At 42.7% G+C, this 24,958-nt stretch overlaps 1 protein-coding gene across 2 annotated transcripts in view; it reads left to right on the forward strand.

The window, feature by feature from the left end:
- LOC124144815 overlaps positions 1–24,001 on the forward strand; it is a 39,068-nt gene extending 15,067 nt beyond the window's left edge. The window contains exons 4-15 of one of the 2 annotated variants that reach the window (XM_046514399.2): positions 1,829–1,928; positions 2,641–2,757; positions 3,084–3,164; positions 4,437–4,551; positions 10,394–10,541; positions 11,366–11,506; positions 14,512–14,733; positions 15,578–15,648; positions 17,793–17,916; positions 18,785–18,913; positions 19,746–19,895; positions 22,404–24,001. In XM_046514399.2, coding sequence (XP_046370355.2) covers positions 1,829–1,928; positions 2,641–2,757; positions 3,084–3,164; positions 4,437–4,551; positions 10,394–10,541; positions 11,366–11,506; positions 14,512–14,733; positions 15,578–15,648; positions 17,793–17,916; positions 18,785–18,913; positions 19,746–19,895; positions 22,404–22,633 — 1,628 coding nt within the window. In that variant the 3' untranslated portion in view covers positions 22,634–24,001. Of the gene's footprint in view, positions 1–1,828; positions 1,929–2,640; positions 2,758–3,083; positions 3,165–4,436; positions 4,552–10,393; positions 10,542–11,365; positions 11,507–14,511; positions 14,734–15,577; positions 15,649–17,792; positions 17,917–18,784; positions 18,914–19,745; positions 19,896–21,284; positions 21,471–22,403 lie in introns of both variants that reach the window. The other variant, XM_046514398.2, reaches the window with a different exon arrangement.
- The last annotated feature ends 957 nt before the right edge of the window (positions 24,002–24,958 follow it).

The following is a 24,958-nucleotide window of genomic DNA, read 5'->3' on the forward strand; positions in this document are numbered from 1 at the left end:
AACATTGGCTCAAATTGTGAAGACACACATCTAAATCCAACCCTTTGGAGTAGATACCATTACGTTTCTGATTACGAAACTTCTATCTGCGTCAAACGTTGGCTGTGTTGCGGTACCATACACGCATGTGTGAAAGTTGTCACCTTGACGCCAGACCATCTGGTGCACGCATTGATGTAACACAGTTAATTATTTCTTCAGGGTGATTTAAGCGTCACGTTATGAGTCCTTCTCTGTTACCTAGGCGTTTGTTGGGTCAATATAGCATCTCTTGACATGGCTTCCTGACGACGAGGATGAATGCGACCATCAGAGATCAGAGACCAACCGCCTATCCCTGGCTGACATTGTGAAGTGTCGTGCCCTCTTAGTCAATTGTGGAAATATCTAGTTCGTTTTGAACGGCCGTCAACTTTGTTCTCCTAGGGTTCGAAAGGGTGGATCACTCGGGTGGTTTGGTTGGTTGGTTTTGTTGTTTAACGCCGCACTCAGCAATATTCCAGCTATGTGACGGCGGTATGTAAATAATCTAGTCTGGACCAGACAATCCAGTGATTGATATCATGCGCATCGATCCACGCAAATGGGATCGATGATCAACCAAGTCAGCGTGCCTGACCACCCGATCCCGTTATTCGTCTCTGACGACAAGCATTGTCGCCTTTTACAGCAAGCATGGGTTGCTGAAGACCTATTCTACCCCGGATCTTTACGGGTCTCAGTCGGGTGGGGACTGTCACAAATGGTTTGGCTGTTCTCCAAAGATGGAAGTTCTCTTGTACCGTAAAACCTCGTTAATCCGGATTGTAAGTCCAGCAACACTACTTCCCTGATGGCTACTGTTAGGAATGTATATGTCATAAACCGACCCACAATACGTACCGCTGAATTGTTAATCCTGGAAACACGACGATTTCACTGTGAAAGATACATGACACATTCAAAGTGTTATTTTGGCGGCTGTAGTGGATAGAACGTCTGCCCGGATAAAGCAGAAGGTCGGTGGTTCCATCTTCCATCATACCAAAACACGTAAAAAAGATGGTATATAGAGTTTCTCCACATTCCCGATGGTTAATTCTTACTCGATCGCCGAATGACAATGTCATATTTGTTTATAAACAGTGAAAGTAGTCCCTACTTGACCTTTGATATTTGCATCTCTATCCGCATATGACCCCAACGGATATCGTTTTTATCCGTTGGCTTTATCCTGCCGAGAAGCCCACCCATTATATATGGTACTTGGTATTACCCTGCCTGACGCTTGGCATTTTAAAGGGGTAAAACAAGGACTGGTCGGCTCGGACGTACACAGCGGCATAGTAACTCAGAGGGCTAGGTCTATAAACCGGCATTAGTCCGGACTAGTACAAACAGTCACACACACGCACACGCACACGCACACGCACACGCGCGCACACACAAGCGCGTGAATGCCCCTCAACATATCAGTGCAATAATAATCATGACGGGGCTAAAGGACGAACCTTCCTCCATCCGGGGAATCGTACCAACTGTATGGCATGGTGAGCCAAGGCTTTAACCACAGGGAAATGCAGTACGGTGCATGAATATTTTCAAGGCCCCCATGCACAAAGCGATCTTAGCGCTAAGATGATCGTAACTCCCATTCTTTAACATAGGCTTACAATATTTGTAGGGCTAAGATCGCTTTGTGCAAATGGGCCCAGGTCCAGGTTTTCCATGGAGAACGACGTGAACATCTCCAATCTGTTTGTAATCTTTCTGGATGCGGTGTTTCTCACAATGTTCCTACATGTCCTACAAGAACATAATTTAATTCTCAGTGTTTATTATTCTGTAGAGATCCACTATGAGAAGGCGCTCCCTAAGGGCAAGTGGATGGAGTACAGGCAAAGACAGTACGTGGCCAACCCTAAATATGGGCATCTGTACGAAGTCAGGTAGGTTTCCCTAAAGGATTAACCTTTTCATATGCTTGGATTGGTGAGAGTACACGGTTGGGTGGGGTGGGGTGGGGTGGGGTGGGGTGGGGTGGGGTGGGGTGGGGTGGGGTTGGGGATGAGTGTTTAAGACAATAATATAAAAAAAAATAATAATAATTTAGACATGCCGGATGTTTCTTGTTTTTTCTTCAGAACATTTGTTCCTTTAACAAACAAAAAAGTACGTATTACAAGGGAGTGACCGACAAAATATTCTGTCTCTAACAAAATCTGTGCAGATCTCTTAAAACAGAGTAAGTGAGTGAGTATGTTCCTACGCAGCTTTTAGAAATATTCCAGCAATATCACCTGGGGACACCAGAAATGGGCTTCACACATTGTACCCATGTGAGAATCGAACCCGGGTCTTCGGCGTGACGAGATTTGTATTTTATACTAATTTCTCAGTGGCATCTCTTAGTTCAGCCTCTTTTACCTTTTTTAACCTACCCCCTCCCCTCTTAGAACAGAGGCCGGGTTGCTGACGTGAGTCAGTTGGGGTCGTTATCTCTGTCGTAATACGGCGCCGTGGTTGCTATGACTCGTCGTTACATAACCTTTCAATCAACAGTCAGTATATGGATCTAAGATGGAGAAATACTCACACATCCACTTTAACAATGTCCCCATGATTAACAAACCCTTAATTAGCTTCATTTGTACGTGGTAGGACCGACCTGACCCCCCGGAGAGAGAGCCCGCCCCCTCCCAGCACGTGGCTGTGGGAGGATGAATACCGTATATGGAGGCTGGAGGAAGCAAGGGAAGGTAACTCCTCCGTGTCTAGGTATGTGTCAAATTAAGAATGTTCTTTTTCAAAACAAAGTAATTATTAACGTTTTGGTTGGTGAAAACAACGGTTTTATTACGCACATGCTGATTTAAAATTTGGAAAAACTATTTGTATTTCTGTTCTTCACGTTCAACGTGTAACGCACGACAGAGATTTTGACGTAACTCAAAATTCATTTTTGTTTCAAATTCAGCCATTCTTCCTCTAGATTAAAACGGTAGGAAGAAGAAGTGGAAATATCTTGTTATTTTTGGTATTAAAAAAATACGACAAATCAAGATTAAAGTGTGAAATTTTCGATTTCTTTTACCATTGTCCAGCTCTCTATCCAAGATAGGCAGTATGACGTCACGGAAAGGGAAGAAGAACGACAAAGAGAAACCGCACGCTGATCTGTTCGCGTAAGTCGACATTCCTATGTTGTGTTGGAACAGTGTATGTCCTGTCCATCCTGGGAATAATGATTCATGATAATAATAAGCATATTAATAATGCGCCAAACCCACAACCTAAAGCATGTTTAAAGCGCTGCATTATTAAACCGGTCAATGGATCAGTGTGCGCTCGATTTCCATTCTCAGCTCCCTGGGGAGTATACAACACAAGCTGCCCGTAATACCACACTTTATTAATATCGAACAAAGGGTTTCATTTATCATTCACTTGTTACTTTGTGAGTACGGCTGCATTGAAAGATACGTATGGTACGCACCAGGCTACGATACGTATTGGTTTTAACATGATTGGATTTGTCATGTAAATATGCGCGTTGTTAAAGTAAAAGTTTAAACCCATTTCCTTGCATGTAAACATATTTAAACTCTACATCATGTAACTTTGACAGCTACAATATATCTTTAAGTGTCACTTTAGAAGCTGTCATATCAATTAGGCCAGAGGTGACATAGATTTCAACTATCGTATTCTTTCAATGCGACTTTTACTATGCTTGTTGTAAAGATATTAATGTCAACGATTACACGTTCCTGTCGTGAAATTGTTCCTTTGTACCATATGTGGGGAAAGTAGTCCCATGATTTTTACTTTGTCTAGGAAATATTTTCCACGATACACTTACTCTGGCAATATTTGTGGGACTGATCGTTGTTGACAAAAACACCGGTCCGAAACGTCTAATGTGCCTCTCTCCATCGTATATGTCTATTGTGTCTCTGTCTGTCGTGTTTGTCTATTGTGTCTCTGTCTATTGTATATGTCTATTGTGTCTCTGTCTATCGTATATGTCTATTGTGTCTCTGTCTATCGTATATGTCTATTGTGTCTCTGTCGTGTTTTCTTTTGTGTCTATGTCTATCGTATAGGTCTATTGTGTCTCTGTCTATCGTATATGTCTATTGTGTCTCTGTCGTGTTTTCTTTTGTGTCTATGTCTATCGTATAGGTCTATTGTGTCTCTGTCTGTCGTATATGTCTATTGTGTCTCTGTCGTGTTTTCTTTTGTGTCTATGTCTATCGCATAGGTCTATTGTGTCTCTGTCTGTCGTATATGTCTATTGTGTCTCTGTCTACCGTATATGCTATTGTGTCCATGTCTATCGTACAGGTCTATTTTGTCTCTGTCTATTGTATCTGTGTGCATTGTGTCTCTGTCAACGCTATCTGTCTCTGTTTATTGATTTGCTGTGGTTGACATCACCTTCGATGTCGTTGCAGCCAATACCACGCCTACCGTCTGGACAAACAACGTCGCCAGTACGCCGCCACCAACATCCAGCGTTACGTCAAGGGATGGCTGGTCAGACATAAGGTTAAGAAACTGAAGAGAAACGTGAGTTGCCATGACAACATAACTCATAATAGTTCAGGTGCAGACGTGACAGAAACGTGAAGCTAGCATCAACATCGCTGGGTTCGAACCCAGTTTTGCCTTGTTTATGTGTCTATGTTTGTGCCGCTTCTAGTGTCGTCGCTAAAAACAGCCTAAACCCATAATCACTCATCAGCAAAAGAACGGACACGGCTTCAAATATCCCTGCTCGGATTCCGAAAGATCCCAAAAGAAAAGACTGGTTTAGGGCTCGGATGGTTTGTAATTTAACGCCTCACTAATATTCCAGCAATATGACAACAGCCTGGAAATAATCTATTCTGGGCACACACACCAGTGGTTAATATTATGAGCAACATACAATCAACCGGGGGCACGGGTGGCCCAGTCGTCTAAGGCGCCGCGATTCGCTGTGCAGAGTTGCGTCCCTTGGGCACGCCAGAAACCTATGATTGTGGGTTCGAATCCCGGTTCGCCCCGATTATGTTTCTAGGTTTGTCAGCACCATACCCGTGCTCGTGGGTTTCACCGAAGTGGTAAACGTCTGAGACCTGCATCACTTCGGGCTTTCCTCCCACATTAAGCTGACACGCCGCGATATAACTGGAATACTGTTAAAAGCGGCGTTAAACCCAACTCACTCACTCACTCACTCACTACAATCAACCATGTCAGAGTGTGTGACCACCCGATCCACTAAGTCGCTTCTTACGACCAACATGGGTTGCTGGAGCCTGTTATAAACCCGACTCCCCTTCGGTTGTTACGTTAAAGATAAAACACGACTCCGAGGTTTTGGTCGAAAATGTAAAACACGACTCCGAGGTTTTGGTCGAAAATGTAAAACCGCGAGCAAAGGAAAACCCGAGGGTCGTCAAAATGTTAGAAATACCAGAACAAAATATGGAAACATCGAGATACCTTATAGTGAAACAATACAGTGTTTCGCGATATAAAAGGAAATCGATCGAGGCGTGCGAGAGAAAGACCACATGCAGCATGCACACAGCTGAAGTCATGACATGTAAAATTGAACAACCTTTCATCACCTGTCCCGGTTGCTAAGTGTGAAAACAGTGGATTACAAAACTTTGCAGGTTCGATTCACACCATGGAATCTTCATGTGAAAATACTTGTGACATTATATTTATATCAAAAGGCCAGTATTTAAAAATTCAATTGTAAAACCTAGGTCATACAATTCAAACGAAAACTTCAAAGCAGGTTTATAAAACCTAGATCTTGAATTTAGTTGATCTCACAAGGTTACTAAGAGATGAGATACCTACAGCATATAGGCAAAGTGGCATTCAGTAGGTTTATAAAATTGGGACCAGACAGAATATGTGTCCTGCCACAAGAGCGTGGATCATCGGTCTCATTACCAGCACTTGTTTGCCTGGGCCCACTTGCACAAAGCGATCTTAGCGCTAAGATGATCGTAACTCCCATACTTTAACATAGGCTTACAATAGTCAAAGATCGCTTTGTGCAAGTGGGCCCTGGTCCAGACAAGCTAACTTCGATGCCTATTGATACCACAGCAACGTCGTTATATAGATTATAGGAGTTGTTATCCATTTGCTGACAGACTTCTTGTGTTTCCTGGCAGACTTCAGGTTCTTCAAGAACTTGAGATCATCAACCCCTTTCATGAATGGGATGCCATTCCGGTGATTTTCCCTGCTTGTGATTGGTGTGGGTCTCGGACTTTGCCATCATTCTGTGTGTGTTGACTAGTTTGCCGAAATTGTGTCTGTGTATATGTCATGAGTGGTTGTTGACTGCAAGGTCAATGAAACATCAACACGATGAAAGTGACAAATAAGATGAAACTAAGTTGTTATCCAGACGTTGTTATATTAGACATAATTATTGCTATCAAATTATTAATTACATCTAAGTTAACAGTGGACACTGTGGCCCGAAACGAACAGTCTGACACCTCATTATACACTAATTATAGAAATTCTACGAAGTCTTACAGTAATATGCCGGGTGGCTGTTGGGTGTTTCTGAAATATTTACACAAATTACAATTGATTGACTTATTGGCATTCAGAAGTACCCCCGATAAAATTAATACGAGGAATTGAAACAGAAAACGACTGACTGGTGTTGACAGTTGTATATGGCGCTGTTACCATGACAACCGCCTTACAAGTACAGACACATTCCCGACAGTCACCTCTATCCGTCCCGGGTCACATGACCCATCGCCTACAACAGTACGATTTCCTGTCGACGTCAGCGTTAGACTTATAAAACTTATTTTCTGTATATCCCATTGGAATTATTTATACATGATCAATACATGGCCAACCTCTGTGTCTTTCCATTGTCGTGCAGTCCTGCTTGACTTGCGGCGTGGAACATGTGAGTTAGATCAGAGACCATATACCGTTGGTTAGATTGATAAGCACAATAGTATGCAAATGCGTTTTGATACCGCTGGGAAAAAAATATTTTGTCGATAAATAAACCATTCCTGTCAACCCAAGCGCATCCTTCTGCGACTTGAGTAATTGTTCTGTTACGGAACTCTTCTGTCGTCATCCCCGCGGGAGAAGATTATAAAAAATATTCAGCGTTTATGTAATGCTTTCTCGTAATTACGTTACGAAACGTTTGTTGGAAGAAGCATCACGTTGTTTACGTCGCGGTTGTCAACACGCCATTCAAATAATAAGTGTCATCAGTTTCCGTCGTGTATGATTTTATATTCTGTCAAGACTAACTGTATTTCGTAATTTTCACAAATCATCTTTATCAATATGGCAAGATGCAGGGGGCATACACACTCAACATAAATATTTTCTTGAAACAAAATCTTGAACTAAATTCATCACAGAAATACAAACGACTAAGTTAAGATAGACATTTTCAGCCATATACAAAGAAATAAAGTTCAAAATTTGTATTTGCAGAAATATGACCGATCCTACTGTGTAAGTTAAAGTTCTGATCTTGAATCCCCTTAAAAGATGGTTTTGCTTGAACCGTAGGGTGTAACATGTCGACTCAAACGGGGATCGGATGGATACAATGGCTGTTGAGTATCAAACGCTCTTGCATGCTGACCACTAGATAAGACCTCTTATTAGACGTTATTAGGACCCGTGAGGATCCAGGGTAGAATAAGTATTCAGCAACCCATGCTTACGACTACGCTTGCCGTAAGAGGCGACTAACGGGATCGGGTGGTCAAGCTCGCTGACATGGTTGGTGCATTTCATTGTATCCAAATGCGTGGATCGATGCTCATGATGTCAATCACTGGATTATCTGGTCCAGACTCGATTGTTTATTCATATAGCTGGATTATTGTTGAGTTCGACGTTGAACAACAAACAAACAAAAGACGTTATCTGGCTAATTGTGTGGTATTATTACCTATCTCATCGATCACTGGATTGTCTGGTCCAGACTCGAAGTTGCAGTCTGGGCGTCTCTGTGACATACTTTGTATGAGAAGATGCTCATAAGATCAAGTTGACCACCCGATCATGTTAGTCGCGTCTTGCAACAAGCCTGGGTTACTGCTGAGCAATTCTAACCCAGATCTTCATTAAGTGAAAATGGCCTAACCATCTCAATGATAAGGACATTTGTCCCCAGTTCTCTTTAAAATCTATGCAACAGCACTTCAATTAAGGAAATAATCAATAAAATCTATTTATTAGTCACAGTGTGTATTGTACTCGATATAAATTCAAGTACACGATGCGGGTTACCTTTCTTGTATAGACGGAACAAAATCGATGAACGACTGAGCGTCTTTATAGCAAAACTGTGTTTTTTGTTTCACGGCCTAGGGACGTGACAATAGGAGCATCAATGACATCGTGCTTCGCTGGTCACGTTAGTCAGAGTGATATTGAAGTAGTGTGTGAATAATTCAGGGAAGGCTTCAAGAAAGAATTATTTGATTTCGTTTATACAATCATAGCGTGTAATGAACACATTCCATAATGGTTGCTGGAAGAATTATTCAAAATATTTTTATTCTATGAAAAACGTGGAATGATGTTTTTTTAATTATTCATCAACTCCAGGAAATAGGACAGGAGACGTCGCCTGCAACGTAGGTGTCGTTGTGCTTCATGAATACACGAGCCACAGGAGTTTCTTCGTGTCAACATTTCAGTCAGTTAGACATTGCTACTCAAGGGATGACTCAGACTGAGGCTGTCTGTCGGTCTGTCTGTGTGTCTGCATGCATGCATACCCCACTGTGTCCTCCACAGAAACAACATGCTGTCAATAATGTGTCATGTCACACAAGTTTTAAGTTGTAAGGTGTCATGTCCCACGCAATATGTCAATAAAGAGTCATGTCCCTCGCAATATGTCAGTAAGGCGTCATGACCTACGCAATATGTCAATAAGGAGTCATGTCCCTCGCAACATGTCAGTAAGGCGTCATGTCCAACGCAATATGTCAGTAGGGAGTCATGTCCCACGCATAATGTCAGTAAGGCGTCATGTCCAACGCAATGTCAGTAGGGAGTCATGTCCCACGCAATATGTCAATAAGGAGTCATGTCCCTCGCAACATGTCAGTAAGGCGTCATGTCCAACGCAATATGTCAGTAGGGAGTCATGTCCCACGCAATATGTCAGTAAAGGGTCATGTCCCTCGCAATATGTCAGGAAGGCGTCATGTCCCACGCAATATGTCAGCAAGGCGTCATGTCCCACGCAGTATGTCACTTAGGCGTCATGTCCCTCGCAACATGTCAGTAAGGCGTCATGTCCAACGCAATATGTCAGTAGGGAGTCATGTCCCACGCAATATGTCAGTAAAGGGTCATGTCCCTCGCAATATGTCAGTAAGGCGTCATGACCTACGCAATATGTCAGTAAGGCGTCATGACCTATGCAATATGTCAGTAAGGCGTCATGTCCCACGCAATATGTCAGTAAGGCGTCATGTCCCACGCAATATGTCAGTAAGGCGTCATGTCCCACGCAGTATGTCAGTATGGCGTCATGTCCCTCGCAATATGTCAGTAAGGCGTCATGTCCCACGCAATATGTCAGGAAGGCGTCATGTCCCACGCAATATGTCAGGAAGGCGTCATGTCCCACGCAATATGTCAGCAAGGCGTCATGTCCCACGCAGTATGTCACTTAGGCGTCATGTCCCTCGCAATATGTCAGTAAGGCGTCATGTCCCACGCAATATGTCAGGAAGGCGTCATGTCCCACGCAGTATGTCAGTATGGCGTCATGTCCCTCGCAATATGTCAGTAAGGCGTCATGTCCCACGCAATATGTCAGTAAGGCGTCATGTCCCACGCAATATGTCAGGAAGGCGTCATGTCCCACGCAATATGTCAGCAAGGCGTCATGTCCCTCGCAGTATGTCAGTAAGGCGTCATGTCCCTCGCAATATGTCAACAAGGCGCCATGTCCCTCGCAATATGTCAGTTAGGCGTCATGTCCCTCGTTATATGTCAGTAAGGCGTCATGCCCCACGCACTGGGTACTGGATTTAAGATCATGTGTCATATATGATGTTATGTGTCATATAATAGGTAATGTGTCAAGCGTCATATAAGATGCCATGCGTCATGTGAGATGTCATGCATCATATAAGAAGTGTTGTCATGTGAGATGGCACGTATCACATAAGATGCCATTGGTCACGATAGATGGTATGCGTCATGTGAAATGCCATGCATCATACAAGATGACATGCGCCATATAAGAAGTAATGTTATGTGAGATGTCGTGCGTCATGTGAGATATGCGTCATTTGAGGTGTCAGGCGTCGTGTGAGATGACAAACGTCAGGTAGCTTATTGACATTTATATTTCTATCCACATCATTTGTAGGCTCTTCTCGGACTAAGCCGAGCATGGCCGAAGTTTACCGACGAATACAAGGAGACAGTGACCCGGATACAGGCCCGATACGGCGTCATGAGGACGTACTGCCACTTTGACCTCGACCAGGTCGCAGATTTCATCGACAGGAGAGAACGTACGTATTAACATCTGATCAGGGAAAAGTAGTTCAAAGTTAACATATCGTTTCAACAAAATCAGTAAACGCGCTGTCGGGTTTCTGGATTGTCTGGTCTCGACTCGCTATCACTGGATTGTCTGGTCCAGACTCGCTAGTACTGGATTGTCTGGTCCAGACTCGCTATCACTGGATTGTCTGGTCTAGACTCGCTATCACTGGATTGTCTGGTCCAGACTCGCTGTCACTGGATTGTCTGGTCCAGACTCGCTAGTACTGGATTGTCTGGTCCAGATTCGCTAGCACTGGATTGTCTGGTCCAGACTCGCTAGTATCGGATGCCATACACTTGATGTTACGTAGCATAAACCCGTGAAGATCCGAGTTAGAATTGGCCTTAAACAATCCTTGCTTGTCGGAAAAGACGACTAACAGGATCGGGTCTCATAATGTCAGTCACAAGATGGTCGATTATTTACAGACCGCCGTCATATAGCTGCAATATTGCAGAGTACAGCACTGAACTACAAACAACAATCAAACAAACAAAACAACAACAAACGTAGTATACAAGCCATGACCATGTTTCATTCGCTTACTTCTTAGGAATGTGTATGGTGATAAACATCTTCATCGCCGTTGGGTCGCTATATAAGTGCAATAATCTTGGACGCGACGTTAAACCCAATTTCACCTCACCTCATCGCCGTTGTCATTTATACTTTCAGATCTATACTTTTTATATGCATTCATGATGACAGTAAATATTTCAATAAAACAAAATCTGCCCTGCCAATCACGTACTCATGACTTAGTCCTAAACACCATGCATGTCTGTTAAGGTTATGAACGGGTGTTTGACCGCATGGTGGACAGACGGATTGAAAAAATGCCACGTGACGACCTTCCCGAGTTCTTCCGAGCGTGTGGCCTTCACCCCACGGAAGGGGAGATAAACGCTGCCTTCAACACTATCTTCCGAGGTAAATACATAACATGCTACAGGACACCTGCCGGCTTGGCGTCACAAACACAGTCTACTATAACAGATTCCTGGACATATTTTAATCACTTTAGTCAAAATCCGAAATTCGAGAAACAAATGCCATTGCTGGTGGGATGGTTTAACGTCAGTGTTGGCAGTATTTTAGTTGGGATTTTATCGGGAAAACAAATGTCGACAAACATTCTTGCAAAACATAATTATGCTTCATTTGTTTGAAAAAAAATCGTCTGCACCAAAATTACATTGTTGCAATGTGTTTTTAAGAAAGAAATGTTTTGGATTAGGATCATAGGATTAATTTAAAAAATATCTGGTTTTGCAGCTGTAGAAATAGAAACACCCCAAAAGCTCAACTCGGCCAATGAAGTCTATTTTTTTCTATTTCTCTGATACCCCAAAGATTATAATAGTGAGTGAGTTGGGTTTAACGCCGCTTTTAACAGTATTCCAGTTATATCACGGCGTGTCAGCTTAATGTGGGAGGAAAGCCCGAAGTGATGCAGGTCTCAGACGTTTACCACTTCGGTGAAACCCACCCCACGAGCACGGGTATGGTGCTGACAAACCTAGAAACATAATTGGGGCGAACCGGGATTCGAACCCACAATCATAGGTTTTTGGCGTGCCCAAGGGACGTAACTCTGCACAGCGAATCGTGGCGCTTTAGACGACTGGGCCACCTGAATGAATGCGTTGACCTCGGGGCTACCCCACACCAGTGTATTGTTGAGTTGAGATCAGGTAGCCCAGCGGTTAAGGTGTTCGCGCATCACGTCGAAACACTGGGTCGATTCCAGATTTGTACCTAAGACGACTGGGCCACCCGTGCCCCCCAAAGATAATAATTGGGCTGCGGGGTAGCCTAGTGCTTAAAGCGTAAGCCCATTTCTTGTGCACCCCGCCGTGGTATTGCTGGAATATTTTAGTAGCATCGTAAAACAATACTCACTCAAGAACCAACATGTTCAAAACCATCATGAAAAACAGGCGTAGTAGCCTTGTGGTTAAAGCGTTCGCTCGTCACGCCGAAGACCCGGGTTCGATTCCCGACATGGGTGCAATGTGTGAAGCCCATTTCTGATGTCCCCTGCCGTGATATTACTGGAATATTGCTTTTAAAAAAAGCGGAGTAAAACCTTATTCACTCACTCACTCTGTACAAGATAGAACGGATCTGATTTAGTCTTTGGATGACGTCCAGAATGATTCGTAACAAATGCTCCATATTACAGCTGCTAACGACGTTTCTTAATGTACATGCAGATTGATAGTCACTCAGTGTGACTTTCACTTGTACATGCCGTGCAGCCGTTGTCATATTTCCATAAAATGATTGTATTTTTTTTTTCTTTCATTTAAAATGTTCATGCCTACTTTGTGCTTAGGAAAAATGGTTTTAACGATTTCGTGGGAAGTCGCGTGCCGTCAAAGCATGTTTGAAGCAAAGATATTGGCATTTCATGTACAAAAAACACCGATCGATTGATGTTCAATATAGGATCATGTATGTGTTCAAATGGAATCAATATTCCCCAACGTATCGATTACACTGATAACGTGCACTTAGGAATTTTCATTTTTCATTCCACGATTATAAGATTATAACATGCGCGTTCATCGATGTTGAAGGAACAATGGTGGCGATCGGTGATATTCTCACATTACGTAAGGGATTTTGCGTCCTGGTTTGAAGACAACGGGCGTGTGTTCGTTTCGTCATAGTTACATGCATTAGCTTTCTATATATCCGATCGGGGCGGTCGGGTAGCCTAGTGGCTAAGCGTTCGCTCGTCATGCCGAAGACCCGGTTTCGATACCCGACATTTATACAATGTGTGAAGCTCATTTCTGATATCCACCGCTGTGGTTTTGCTGGAAAATTGCTAACAGCGGCGTAAAACAATACTCAATCACTCAATCACTATATATCCGATCACCACCTATACATGTCTACACGTGTTCCATGGTTTCACCAAAATGGTAAACGTCTGAGACCTGCATCACTTCGGGCTTGCCTCCAATAATAAGCTGACACGCCGTGATATAACTGGAATACTGTTCAAAGCGGCGTTAAACCCAAGTCACTCACCCACAATAAATATTCCGAGAGAATTAATGGTTAGGATGCCCGGAATCCGGGGCTGTCTGGCACTCCATGCATGTCGAAAGAGTCGACTTCAATGAGGGCTGTGGGATACCCTAGTGGTTAAAGAGTTCAGTCGTCACGCCAAAGGCCCGGGTTCGATTCCACACATGGGTAGAATGGGTGTAGCCCATTTCTGGTGTCCCGAACGGGATATTTCTGAAATATTGCTAAACGCGGCGTAAAACCATCTTCACTTAATAAGGATCTGGTGGTCGTAATGTGTGACTTGGTCGTGTGGCATCGCACACCGACAGCATGGAACGTTCATCATGCTGTCAACAACTGGTTGGCCTGAGCCAATTAATTACGAGGGTTAATTGATAAGTTCTAAGTCTCACACAAAAGGAATTGGATAATAGTGAAATATTTTGTTGTGAGTGAGTGAGTAGGGGCAGGGCAGGGAGCAGGGATTTCGTATTTATCTACAGCTGCAAAAGCAGATATTTATAAAGTTGAAACCTGAGCCTGAATATGTTTGTATACAACACCTAGCAAAAATGAATTTTTGTTTTACGCCGCGTTTACCAATATTCCAACAATATCACGGCGGGGGACAACAGAAATGGGCTTCACACATTGTAAAAAGTTTTTTGAGAAAATTGTTGCGCTGTGACAAGTGAGTGAAATAAGCAGGCGTCTGTGACCTTTGAAAAATCGACAAACTTGAGGAACGTGCAGTTGAGTCAGTTATGTGACGTAACTGACATATATATCTGACTGTGCATAACCATTGTAATATTGTTATTTATTGCTTTGTAATTTTTATAAATTATAAACTCTTAAGTGACCGTCGGTGGCAATTTGAGAATATATAATTGAATTTATTTTCGCAAAAGGTGCGGGTAACACGGCGGAAGTGGTGTTTGTGCTGGACTGCTCGGCCAGCCTCGGTCCCGTCAACTTCAAGTGTCAGCTCAACTTCCTGAAGGATGTCATCCAGGACCTTGACGTGGCCTCGGACCGGATCAGGGTCGGTCTGGTACCCTATACTGAAAGTGTCTTCGAATCATTCGGCCTCACCCGTTTCGAAAACAAAAAAGACATTCTGGAAAGAATAGGTAAGGTTGAGGCTAATATAAGAAGACAGAAAACTCGTTATTGGTCAGTTAATAAAAATGCATACCCCCTATATGTAAGTACTTATATATAGGGGGTATATATTTATATTTACTGACCAATAACGAGTTCCTGTGTATAAGAACACCAAGAAGTTTAGTCTTCTGTATTCATGCATACACTGAGAGAGGGTGCGTCCCCTATACACTTTGGAAATTCTTGATCTCCTCTGCTTCTGGAGTTTTCCGATCTTGTCGATCGTCAGGATCATCTGGATCTGGCTTCAGGAGCATATGTTCATAAGATTTTTGGGCTGGTTGAAATATATATAGTACCGCCATATTCTTGCATGACCTGAGGTATATGAATGTTGTTAGTGTTTGTTAGACGGACAGACTACGTTGTTTTATAATCAAATGGGATTTATCGAAAAAATAACTTGTCCCAGAAAATGCTCGAAACTTTAAATCTATGCTTCGGCGGATAGCCTAGTGGTTAAGGCGTTCGCTTATCACGCCGAAGACCCGGGTTTGATTCCCCATGGACACAATGTGTTAACCCCATTTCTGGGGTCTGGTGAAATTGCTCGAATATTGCTAAACGCGGCGTAAAACCATACTCACTTACTCAAACCTTTGAGAGAGATGACTGGCACAAAAATACATTTTTGCTGGGTGTTATATACAAACATGTTCAAGCTCATAGTTTCAACTTTAAAGATATATGCTTTTGCAGCTGTAGCGACATACAAAATCCCTGCCCCCCTCCCCCGAGAATGCCAGATGGTCGTCCCTTATACATTTGACAATGATAGTTTCTTAACTGCAGCATGTTGTTTGTCCCCAGATCAAATCAAGTTCAAGAGTGGACTGACCCGGACTGACCTCGCCCTGAAGATGATGAGGGAGTTGTTTCAGGTGCGCATGCCAGCTGTCACTGCTATACCGGTGACACTTTCACAGATCTGTGACTGTTGGGTAACGCTTGGTGGCTTACCATTCTCTCTGTGATCAAGACGGAGGGCATACATCCATCTGTAGCATATTCCCGTGGAGATCCGGGTCTTCAGCAATCTATGCTTGTCGTAAGAGGCGACTGACTAACGGGATCGGGTGTTCATGATGTCAATCACTGGATTGTCTAATCAAAACTCAATTATTTACAGATTGCCGTCATATAGCTGGAATATTGCTGAGTGCGGCGTTAAACAACAGACAATCAAACTCTCAGCTAGAAGTTACTCAACACTTCTCAGCGTAACTCTCAGCTAAGAAAAAAGCGAGATGTTTAAAATGATAACCCAATAGGAACATCAACTTGCATTGGACCCTTAACGACATTAGGTTAGTGAGGTCATAGTAGCATGTGTGAAAATAAAGCACTCTGGCCTCTGAACTCTGAGATTATGGAAAGGGTTTTGTCGCTTTAAACACAATCAAACTGTATGATATACCTGATATAAAGAATTTAAACTTCGTTCCGCTGAAACTATTTCGCTTTGGAAGTGTTTACATAGATGTAAGGCTGATCTTAATAAAAGACCGTGTGGTAGAGCGTCCGCCCGGAGAGCGAAGGTTGGTGGTTCGATCCCGGCCACGTCATACCAAAAGACTTAAAAGATGGTTACCCTGTCCTACTTTAAAGCTATTACTCTAAAAGCAAGTCTAGATTTTCCACAAGTTCTGAATTTCCAATCTCACTGAGGCTCCTTTCCAATTTAAATGTAGTTGCTTTTTTCTATCAAAAATATTTTTTTCAGAAACTAAGGGTAACTCGAGGAAAAACACTTCTATCTATCACAGATGTATCGCACATTCAGTTTGCACACATAAAGTTTGACATATATTCAAAGCACATGATGAGAAATTACTTCAATATGCTTTGCGTTTACGTGCAAACTTTGGAAATTCGTGTGTGTAAATTAGTACGTTATCATAATGCAAGCACAAACCCCGCCCATGCTAATTTCAGCCAATGAGGAAACAAGAGTCCGCTAGTGGGCGTGGCCTATTTTTAGCTTCATGGAAAGAAACGCAAAACATATTTTGCTTGGTTAGCTAATCAAATGCCAAGGAATCGTTTGCAATATATTTACTACCCAATACACTAAATTTACTGGTATCAAATATGTCACGGGCAACGGGCCTTTTCATACAAACGAAATACAATTAAGGTGCAAACAACACCGAATACAACTTTTTTCCAATTTTTTTTAGTAATAGCAGTTTTAACATATTTGTCAGTTATCAAAGTTGGAGTGAGTTGGGTTTAACGCCGCTTTTAACATTATTCCAGTTATATCACGGCGTATCAGCTTAATGTGGGAGGAAAGCCCGAAGTGATGCAGGTTTCAGACGTTTACCACTTCGGTGAAACCCACGAGCACGGGTATGGTGCTGACAAACCTAAAAACATAATCGGGGCGAACCGGGATTCGAACCCATAATCAAAGGTTTCTGGCATTCCAAAGGGACGTAACTCTGCACAGCGAATCGCGGCGCCTTAGACGACTGGACGACCCATGCCCCCTCAAGAATTGGAGTATTTGTGTTTTTTCTGCATTGGCATAAAACAAGTACTTTGCCGTATTTATATTGATAATTGACTCTTGTGATGACAGTAGTGTATTATACTTCAGAATATTTGGAAAGATGTAAAATTTAGGTTTTATACATTTTTCCCTAGGATGGCTATAAGCTGGACAAATTTACAAAAAGTGATATTCATTTTCGATATGTATTAAGTTACAAACTTTAAATATATGGTTTTATGACATGTTTGAAAGAGCCAGACATCAAATATGTCAACATCACTTGAAGGCTGAGGACCATCGAATATCTATGTCGAGTTATACGAACTTCGAGAGACGTGGAGTACATGTACTGATTGTTAAACCAATGTTGATAAGGTTTCTGCTTGGATCACAAAGTTACATCGTCTTAATACACATATCGGGTTTCTGAAGATGGAGCTGATGAGGTATCGATGTAGACTTCTATCACGGATACCCAGCGCTAGCTTGACAGTTATATTCAGTGTTTTACCTCTATTCTGTCCCCAGTCCTCCCGTCCGGGGGTGCAGAAGGTGTGCCTCGTGATCACCGACGGCAAGTCACATGACGTGAACCTGACCTTGAGAGAGGCAAGAAAGGCACAGCGAGACAATATAGATATTTATACCATAGGTGAGTGTAACTAGAATCAGTGTCAGTTTGGAAAACACTCAACGGTGGCTGAGAGCTAAGATTCACTCCCTTGGAGTACCGAGACACACAGAAAAGCCACACATTAATTTATTTCAATAATTCTAACTAAACTATATATTTTCCAGATGAACGTTCTCGTATATAAATGACAGCTTGTGATAGTGCACGGAGAATGTCTGGAAATTTGCGTTGAATGATAGACGGTCAGGGGGTATAAATAATTGCCAAGTTTATGGATCCGCCGACCCAAAGTTCAAATATTCAATACAATAAACATTAAAAAACTGTGGTTAGTATGGAAAGGGAGTAAACCACATAAGCTATTAAAAACACTTTATCTTTCCTTCATTTCTTCTTCCCTTCAGCCGACTGATAATACCAACGGAAGAGTATTTACAAACATGTTCTTAAGATACTATACTAAAAAAGTCAATTTCACAACTAAAAATTCCATATACTAACTAGTAGTACTAGTATTTGTGAAAAAAAAGATATAAAATCCAAATGCATTTCTTCCTTGAAAGCGTTTAAAAACAAGGTTAAACGTTAATGGGTGAGTTGGGTTTAACGCTGCTTTGAAAAGTATTCCAGTTATATCGTGTAAGCTTAATGTAGGGGGAAAGCCCGAAGTGATACAGGTCTCAGACATTTACCACTTTGATGAAACCAACGAGAACGTGTATGATGCTGACAAACCTAGAAACATAATCGGGGCGAACCGAGATTCGAACCCACAATCATAGATAGGCTTCAGGCGGGCCCAAGAGACGCAACTCTGCACAGCGAATTGGCTTAACGTTAATTCACTCCATACATATGAATGTGATAACACAACTTTTACTTGCAGGTGTGGGGTATGACGTGGATGTCGAGGAGCTCAAGTCTATAGCATCCTCGGACAAGAACGTGCACACCGTGTCCGACTACATGACTCTGGTCAACCTCAAGGACCTCCTCCAGAAGAGGATCTGTCTAGGTAGGCCACACGGGGATGTCCCTGGCATGTGATTTCATGATGAAGAAAACACGTTATTACGTAATGAGTAAACAGCAAACTTTATTAAATGATGAGATAATATCACATGTTGTATCTTGATGGGAAAATACCACACGTTATCACATCCCATGGAGTGAGTCACTGAGTTGTGTTTAACGCCGCTTTTAACAGTATTCAAGTTATATCACGGCGTGTCAGCTTGATGTGGGAGGAAAGCCCGAAGTGATACAGCTCTCAGATGTTTACCACTTCGGTGAAACCCACGAGCACGGATATATGGTGCTGACAAACCTAGAAACATAATCGGGGCGAACTCATCCCATGAAAATATCACGGTTATTTCATGATGGGGTATACATTACATGTTACTACATGATGGGTAAGTAAGACGCGTTTTTTCATGATGAGGAAATGGAACACATTAGCAGATGGTGGGGAAAGAGCACACGCTATCAAATTCTTTCATGATGGAAAATGATGAATAAAAGCCATAAAGGCCTTTCCATATTCATAAGAAATCTCTGCTAAAGTCGATCGTTCGAGTCCGACTATATAATAAGCAGGCGTTCACGAATCATGGGTAAATAACACGGATTACATCATGGGCAAATAACAAGTTACAACATGGGGAATTAACACACATTTCTGCATCATTAAAGCTTGCTTGTGAGAACATTATAAACACTTACATTGATTCCTGAAAGATCGTTTACAAGATATGGCTAGGTCTGTGAGGAGGACTCACGACGTGACCTACTGGAAGTGTAATTGGAACTGCATGTGAGTGCATCTCTGTCACTACTCGCCCTAGGTTGCTGCACGCTGTGCCAACACGTGTTGCCTAGGATACTGAGCGAGGGCTTCTACCAGTCCGAAGTGATGGACATGCTGTGGACCATCTTTGTCCCTCAAGGCACGGGACTGACCAGGAATGTCTATAAACTAGTTGACCCCTACACTGGTACTGATGTCTGACAATCTATCGTGTTGTCTTCCTCTAGAGCATGTCACTTTATGATTCCGACACCTGTTCCTCTTCCCTGTATCTTGTTCCTGCCCATGTCCTTCTGTCCCGTATCCTTGTTCCTGACATTTCTGCCCCATGTTCTTGTGTCTGTTCCCGGTTATTTTGTTCCTGTCCCTGCTGGTTCTTGTTTCGTAGGGCGGTCGCGTAGCCTAGTGGTTAAAGCGTTCGCTCGTCTCGCCGAAGACCCGGCTTCGATTCCCGACATGGGTACAATGTGTGAAGCTCATTTCTGATGTCCCCCGCCGTGATATTGCTGGAATATTGCTAAACGCGGTGTAAACTCACATATACTTTTGTAATCCCGTCCCTGTATCATTCTCGTTCTTGACTCATGTTCATATCCGGTTTTACTTCTTGTCGGGTGTTCATGTCATTCGATCTTATGTCTTGATCATGTTTTTCGAGTCGATTTTCAAATTGAAACGCAGACGTTAACCCTGAAATCGGTACGCACAGAACTAACTTGCGAAACCAGTAAATTACCACTAACGATCAATAAATGATCTACAAATAATATTTACACATACAGTCTTAGGATTTACAATACCAATAAAATGCAATACAATGTGTCAAATTAGTGGCAGAAGTAATAAGTAAAAGGCCCTAGAATTTAAAAGTGTTGGAACCTGACAGGAACTTGGGTTTCCAAATAGGTAAACAAACTGCACTTGGCAAGTAGATTAGAAACAAGTCGAAACGCCCGATTCTCGGTCTTTTACAGCCAGTATTTTAGAAACTGTCTCCCCAGAATTTTCTAGAAGGATCAAGCCCACCACGTCCATGTGCACACCAAGGACAGATAACTCTAATTCTAGTACAAAAGCATTCTTGAAAGCTTCACCTGCTGCTGTTGTTTCCTGTTCAGAGCTGCCCACGACAGCACTTGATATGTTTTACTAGTAGACAAACTCCCTGCACTCTTAGATCGTTAGTATCACAGCAGTCGCTGAGGTGGGCCAGGATTGTTGTTGAATTTACTAATGCTCAATAAAACCTGATCACAAGTCTGTTTCCCATCTCCGTGCCTGGTGTCTGTGCAATAAACTAGGTGACTGTCTATAAGCAACTGACAGAGGGAACCGGTTCAGTCGCCTGGCAACTCCTTCGTTTCTATTGAGTGAATGAGTATGGTTTTACGCCGCATTTAGCAATATTCCAGTAATATCACGGCGGGGGACACCAGACATGGGCTTCACACTTTCATTTCTGAAGACCTTAAGGTATAGTATTTTCCTTCCCTGAAAGTCAAGGAACCTTTCCCTCGATCCTCGTCTGTTTCCTGTATCCAGCCCTCCTTCTCAAAGCGCATGTCCTTTGATCCAGGGAGTGACCAATCCCCGTCCGACAGGCACGTGCAGCCCGTGCGAGATGCATGCAGACCTCTTGTCCGGGACGAGGCCCTGGAGGTGATATGGAGCTTGTATCCGCCAAAGGCTTCAGACGTGGAGGCTAGGAAGTCTCGCTGGATCCGCCCCGTGGTGCAGGAGACGGAGGCTTGGTCACTCCTTGGTATGTAGTGTGTCGCTCTGTCTCGCCAACAGCAGGGAGACTGTCATTTAAACTGCCGGGGGGAGGGGGGGGGGGGGGGGGGGGGGGGGAGTAATCACCCATGTTTGATGGTGTCTTGAAACGAAACCAACAAGAAATGGTTACTCGATGGTGCTGTATTTGGTATGGCTATCATAATTGTGGTTTAAGCCTTACGTTTGTAGTGTTTCGTCACCTGTTTTCAACCTAGAAACTTTTGGATAAATGTATACCTATTTTGTCCGGCAGTTTAATCTCCCTGTGCATTGTGCAGTCTCACCGGGAATTCATTGTCAAGGATCTGAATCAAATGTGAAATGTAAGGATTAGAGTTTTATAGAGTTTTTCACAACACATATATAGTTTTGTACTGTGTGTGTATGTGGAGGAGGGGGGGGGGGGGGGGGGGGGTAGCTGTTTAATGTGGCTGATTGTGATTGTGCGTGGTCCGTCTCACGACATTTACCTTTCAACAACACGTGTGGCAATGTATTCCCGGTATACAGATTGGTGTTCTAAAGTATTACCGTTCTACTTAGAGACGTTGCTGTTTAATGTCATTCACCCCAACTGTTGTGTGATTTGTGTTAGTTCTTGCATCTCTTATCAATACGTTCTTTGAATAAACTATGTAAATACAAATGTATGTAACAAACTTGCTTCAAATGATAATAATGTAAATTATAACATTAGCTGTAAAAAGGTAAACATTTTTTTCTGGGTTCAACACAGGATCTTAAATTATAACTTACTATGGATTGAAACTGAAGCTGATTAAGATACATGATAACTGCATACCGCCATAGCTTTGTAATACCACAACGACCCTGTTGACCAACCAGTACTACAAATAAACAATAGGTGATGACAAGGGATGTTTAGGAATTAAATGAAATTATATATTTTTCATCCTAGATGACCGTATTTTGACCCAGACGGATTTCCGTACTTGTCTGAAGCTGGTGATAGAGGCGCGTCTGAAGAGGGAGGGCGTGGTCGCCATCCCAAGCAACGTGCGCGCGGGTGTGGAGGAAGTGTCAAACGCCGAGGAAGCCATGGAGAAGATAGAGAAGTACCTGCTGGAGAGGAAGGCTGAGAAGGAGACGAAGGAAATAAAGACGACTCCGCCGCGAGTCGCCGTGTAGTCACATGACAGTGCCTATGCTCTAGGAACCAGTGTTTTCTCCTGTTCATGTACCTGTAGTAACTACAAGCCCATACAGGGAACATGTATCGGAAACATGCTCCCATCACAAAGGTGCCTTACGTTTCATCATCTCAAGAGAGAAAATGTAATTACAGTTATCCGTACTTAAAAACAAATGTTTCTGGCGCTTGCTGTAAGCCGGCATCATCTGAATCGAACCCGGACCTTAGGTGTCACGAAGCAACGCTTTAACCACTAGGCTACCCAACCGCCCCGATTTTTGAAAGAACAGCGTCAAAATAATATAGTAGGGGCAAGGGTGGCCCAGTCGTCTAAAGCGCCGTAATTCGATGTGCAGAGTTGCGTCCCTTGGAACGCCAGAAACCCATGATCGTGGGTTCGAATTCCGGTTCTCCATGCTTGTTTCTTGGTTTGTCAGAACCGAACCCGTTCTGGTGGATTTCACCAAAATTGTAAACGTCTGAGACTTGCATCGCTTCTGGTTTTACTCCCCCACCAAGCTGTCACGCGGTTATATAACGGGAATACTGTTCATTGTGGGTGTTTAACTTGTTTTGAGCAGTATATTGCATGTATATGCGTTACAGCAGGCGGTTCGTCCAAGTTGGTGGAAGCGGATGAAAAATATCAATGATTTTACAAAATGTACATATTCAGTAAACGTTTATGATTGTTTGAAATAACATCTTCTGTCCATAAGTCATTTTAAATCTTTTACGCAAACGCAAATTGTCATCAAGATCTGTGATATTGATAATGGTGGTGTTGTTTATCTGTTGATCTGTTATTGTAAATAACTTGTTGATAAGTGTCGTTTCGTACGTTTTCATATAACATTGATCTATAAATGTCGAGTATGCTTGTAGTTAGAGACGACTAACGGGATCGGGTGGTCAGGCTCGCCGACTTGGTTAATGCATGTCATCGTATCCCAGTTCGATGCTCATGATGTCAATCACTGGATTGTCTGGTCCAGACTCGATTGTTTACAGACCGCTGTCATATAGCTTGAATATTGCTGATTGCGGCGTTAAACAACAAAGAAAAGGAAACATAAGACTGACAGTAGACGACTGCTGTAAAGTGAACATTTGATGGTGAAATCATGCATGTCAGGTCATTGTATGTAGCTCACGCAACCACAACCCCACCTTTCTATTACACTGGGGACCGCTTCGCCAAGCAAACGTAGTGTCACAAATGCTATCACAAGATGCACTGACACACATAGACATCATCTTCCCGAGGCAAGTGAGTTAACTGATTGTAAAAGTCCAGTTTCCACCCTTGCCGAACTGGGCTGGTATTATGGAGTTACATTTTGGCTGGACTAACGAGTCTATGCATAGACCAATCAAAATCGCGCACCGAAATCGAAATCCGGTTCGTAAACTGTCATGCATAGTTCGGTCGACTGCAGGATTTGCAAAGCATGTGCACCGCTAACTCGTTGTCAACAAAATATTTTCTATATCTTTTCATGTTTTTAATCAAGGTGCTCACGTGATTTGATGCACTTCGCGATTTAAGACTCGTTTCATCACAATATAGATCTTGATTATCGATCAGATCGTCTTGACTGGGCGCCACCGTTTTGTTTGAAGCAAATGCTAGTGATACGAGAGGTTGAATCTGATTGGTTAATAGGAGAGGCATAGAAAGGACATTACTCGTAATAGCCACTGGTGGCGCTACGATCGAGCCCAGGAATTCCAGCCTAGTTCGGCAAGGGTGGAAACTGGACTTTTAAAGTCAGTTAACTCTCTTGCCTCGGGAAGATGCACAGACATAGGCAAGTTACAAGAGTAGCGTCAACAACAGAGCCCGTGAATAGGTAGTTGTTGGTCATAAAGGACCATTGGATATTCTGGGGTAGGATGGGGTGGGATATTACCCAGAGATCTTTTATACTTAAAACTGAGCCTAAATAGTTTTGGTGTATTTTTAAATCTTGCAACTATGTATTTTTTGTGGCAGGCAATTTCTTCTTTATTTGCAACAGTCTTCAGCATTATTATATTTTATAAGCATTTTCTGGGACAATTTCTCTTTTTTTCGATAAAATCACAGAATGTCAAATTCCCTAAGGTCTTCAACATAAGTCTTGTCTTCGTTTGTTTTCTCTTTAATTCCTATTAAGGTACTTTTGTGTATAACCTACTCAAAAGAGGTTAATGTCCACCCGATTCCTTCATATTACTACAGTTAATATGTCATGTCATGACGGATTAACTACAATAATGTGAAAAAATGCCATGATAGATTAACGATAGTAATATGAAAGTATCGGGTGGTCCTTAAC

This window comes from Haliotis rufescens, unplaced genomic scaffold, assembly GCF_023055435.1.
Source record: "Haliotis rufescens isolate VD_foot unplaced genomic scaffold, xgHalRufe1.0.p SCAF_8, whole genome shotgun sequence".
Lineage (NCBI taxonomy): Eukaryota > Metazoa > Mollusca > Gastropoda > Lepetellida > Haliotidae > Haliotis > Haliotis rufescens.